Source organism: Colobus angolensis, unplaced genomic scaffold, assembly GCF_000951035.1.
Source record: "Colobus angolensis palliatus isolate OR3802 unplaced genomic scaffold, Cang.pa_1.0 Scaffold63, whole genome shotgun sequence".
NCBI lineage: Eukaryota > Metazoa > Chordata > Mammalia > Primates > Cercopithecidae > Colobus > Colobus angolensis.
The window spans coordinates 10,636-14,121 of NW_012119932.1; the positions used below are offsets into that span (position 1 = coordinate 10,636).

General features: G+C 44.3%; 1 protein-coding gene across 1 annotated transcript in view; it reads right to left on the reverse strand.

Moving 5' to 3' along the window:
• Positions 1-437: 437 nt before the first annotated feature.
• APBB1IP (amyloid beta (A4) precursor protein-binding, family B, member 1 interacting protein) overlaps positions 438-3,486 on the reverse strand; it is a 151,513-nt gene continuing 148,464 nt past the window's right edge. The window contains exon 10 of the mRNA XM_011963901.1: positions 438-875. Within this exon, the coding sequence (XP_011819291.1) occupies positions 438-875 (438 nt within the window). The remainder of the gene's footprint in view (positions 876-3,486) is intronic.

Below are 3,486 nucleotides of genomic sequence, written 5' to 3' on the forward strand. Positions count from 1 at the left end.
ATATTTACTCACTAAGTACATCACATTTTTCTAATGATCACTTGATAGTGCAACTTAGAATGTATGGTTTCAAAACACCAAGAGGATTATGTAAGAGAAAACCACAACACAATACAAAATTTTCAATGTGAAAATCATTGCTACTTCTAACTAGAAATTACCCAGTGAATGCATTGTGAACTGCTTTGTGACCTTGGTTATCTATTTATTCTTTCTGATCATTGGTTAGATTGTCTAAGAAATATGAATATCACCAATTTTATAAACTTCCTCTGAAAATTAGATGAGAAAAAAGAATCCTCCTTCTCCATATACTGAACATTTAAAAAAATTATAGGTATTCTGTCCAGATTTTTACACACTTACCATATAAAAGCCTCATAGTAACACTCTGTTTCAAATTACAAGCATTTTGCTATGGTTTTTACACACTTACCTTATGGAAATCTCCAAACAATCACATCTTTTATAGATGAGAAAACTGAGGCTTTGGATGCCTCTGGGGGAAGCTTGGGCCAGCAACGGCCAGAGGAGCTCCTGAATTTAAGCAGTATCTGTCGCCTCCCTACCTTTGGGTGTCTTCTGGTGGCCAATGTGCTTCTGTCAGGACCCTCGTTGGCTCCGTAATTCGATTGGGCAGGCTCCATAGCAGTGGAGTCTGGTGCTACTGCCATCATCACCTCATGGATCTCACAGCTGCAGGACAGTTTCACCCACTGCACCCTGAGCTGGCCCCGCCTGCGGCTGGCATTGGGGTACAGCATGTTCCGGGCGCCTCTGCACCTGTATATCCCAGCCTGTGCCTTCACTGTCTGCACACTTGTAGACGTCGGAGCCATAGGCTGGCAGAACCCTTTTTCTGGCCCTGACTGGGGCTGGTTTTGATGCACACGTGACAGTTTACTGTGGTCCACATGGGGCACCCCTGCTTTTGGGCAGCTTGGACCTTCGCTTGCCCCCAAGTCTGCAGAGTTCAACACCTATTGCCTCCTCCTGACAAAAGCATGGCTGGCACAGCCCTGGGCCATAGGTGGCACTGTGCTAGCAGCCCACACCCCGCATAAGCCCCATACCCTGAGCTGACTTGTCTGCTAAGAAAAAGCTGCCAGCCTGTCTGGTTTATTTTAGAAGGGCCTGGAGGCAACAAGCCCGAGAGCTGTGACTGGGGGAGGACAGAGCACAAACGGATTTGTCCTCCTTCCACCACTGCCAGACAACTGAACAGCACCAACTGAGGGTACCAACTAGGGCACTAGCCGAAGGCAACCAATGAGGGCACCCACGGAAGGCCACCAAGTGAAGGCCAGTTACCCTCCCAACCAGACCACATCCTGGTTACAGGAAACAATCAGGTCCAGAATCCCCTGCATGCATCTCCACGAACTTGGAGCTTGAGAGCAGAGGCACGTGGCTCACAATACCCAGCCTTGCCAGCAGCCCCGCCCCACTTCTCATTCCTTGCTGGCTGCTAGGACATTTGAGGTTTCTCACTGTGAAGAAGTTCCTAGGGATCATCGCCTTACGATGAATGACGCTAAAATCACAGAAATGAAATCTGCCTCACGCAGTGTCTGAGATTCATAGAACCCTCTTTTCCCAATAATCTCTGAAACATTAACAAACTAGAAATAAGAGTGATTTCTGCAGGTGCTTTCAGAAAAAACATTGCCATGAGCTAAGCCTACTCTGTAAAGTCAAGTCGTATGTCACATATACACATGTAAATCCAATCAATATATATTCCATTTACATTTTCGAAAATAACGCACATGTTCAATCAAATTAACAAGACTAACAGAAGAAATCTTCTAAAATGTACACACTAAGTACATCACATTTTTCTAATGATCACTTTCATAGAGCAACTTAGAAGCTATGGTTTCAAAAACACCAAGAGGATTATGTAAGTGAAAACCACCACATAATACAAAGTTTTCAATGTGATCATCTTTGCTACTTTTAACTAGAAATTCCCTAGTAAATGTTTTGTGAACTGCTGTGTGACTATGGTGATTTATTTAGTTTTTCTGATCGTTGGTTTGATCGTCTAAGAAATACAAGTATCCCCAATTTTATCAACTTGGTCTAAAAATTAATGGTCTAAAAAATGAGAGAGGTCGGGCGTGGTGGCTCACACCTGTAATCCCAGCACTTTGGGAGGCTGAGGCGGATGGATGACGAGGTCAAGACATTGAAAACATCACGGCCAACATGGTGAAACGCCGTCCCTATTAAAAAGATAAAAATTTGCTGGGAATGGTGGCGGGCACCTGTAGTACCAACTTCTCAGGAAGCTGAGGCAGGAGAATCACTTGAACCCCTGAGGCGGAGGTTGCAGGGAGCCGAGATCGCACCACTGCACTCCAGCCTGGGTGACAGTGGGACGCTGTGTCAGAAAAAAAAAGAAAGAAAGAAAGAAAGATAACCCTCCTTGTCCCCGTGTTGAACACTTACAAAAAGGTAGACATCGTGTCCAGTCTTTTACACACTTACCTTTTAGAAGCCTCATAATCTTCTCTTTTAAATGACAAGTATTTTGCCATGGTTTTTACCCACTTGCCTTATGGAAGCCTCGTAACAATCACATCTTCTATAGATGAGCAAACAGAGGCTCAGACAAGTTAAAAACACATTCACCATCACATCATAAAGAGCGATGGAACTGGGATTCAAATCCAGTTTTCTCTGACGCCAAAAATGGTGCAAGTTACAGAGCACCAAGTTATACCCAGAACATGGAGGGATCAGAACATGTGGATTGTCTTTTCTATCCCCTCATGTGTGAATTTCAATGGCTTGCACTGCCTCAGAACAATCCTAAACTCCCTCCCAGGTTGCCTTGCAGTGGTTCCCTTTTTCTTGGGGATGATGAGGAATCTGCATATTTAGACCACAAGCATCACCTTTTTAACAGGTGTGTTGATCAAGAAATGAAATTTGCTAGGCCGTATGTTACTAAGTGTGAATTGTCCAGCTTCTGTGCAATAAATAAAGGGGCTATTCCATGTAAAAAATCACAGCATCCACTGAATTTGCGCAGGAAGATTTGGAACTATGCTGCAGGAGCATCTTACTGACAGCTGCGCAGGAAGACCAGCCAAAACACACCACGCAGGAGCAGCTCCCAAGGCCAGGTGTGGTGGTTCTGCCTGTGGTTCCAAAAAAGTGGGAGGCCAAGGTGGGTGAATCACTTGAGACCAGGCGTTTGAGACCAGCCTGGGCAACACAGTGAGACCCTGTCTCTACAAAAAATCATTTCTTATTACTAGAATCAAGAAGAGTATCTCTAACCCTCAGCCATTACTTTAGGAGAGAGAGCTCTGCTCTAGAACTCAAGATATGAAATAGGGAGTCCCACTGTGGCTACTTAAGTTTAAATACAAGAGCTGTCAGACATTTCCTCTACTGTAATGAAATCTGTAGCATCCATTTTGTATTTTGAAAACTTAGTTTTGACCAGCCTAGGAAAAGAAGAAGACTCAGAAG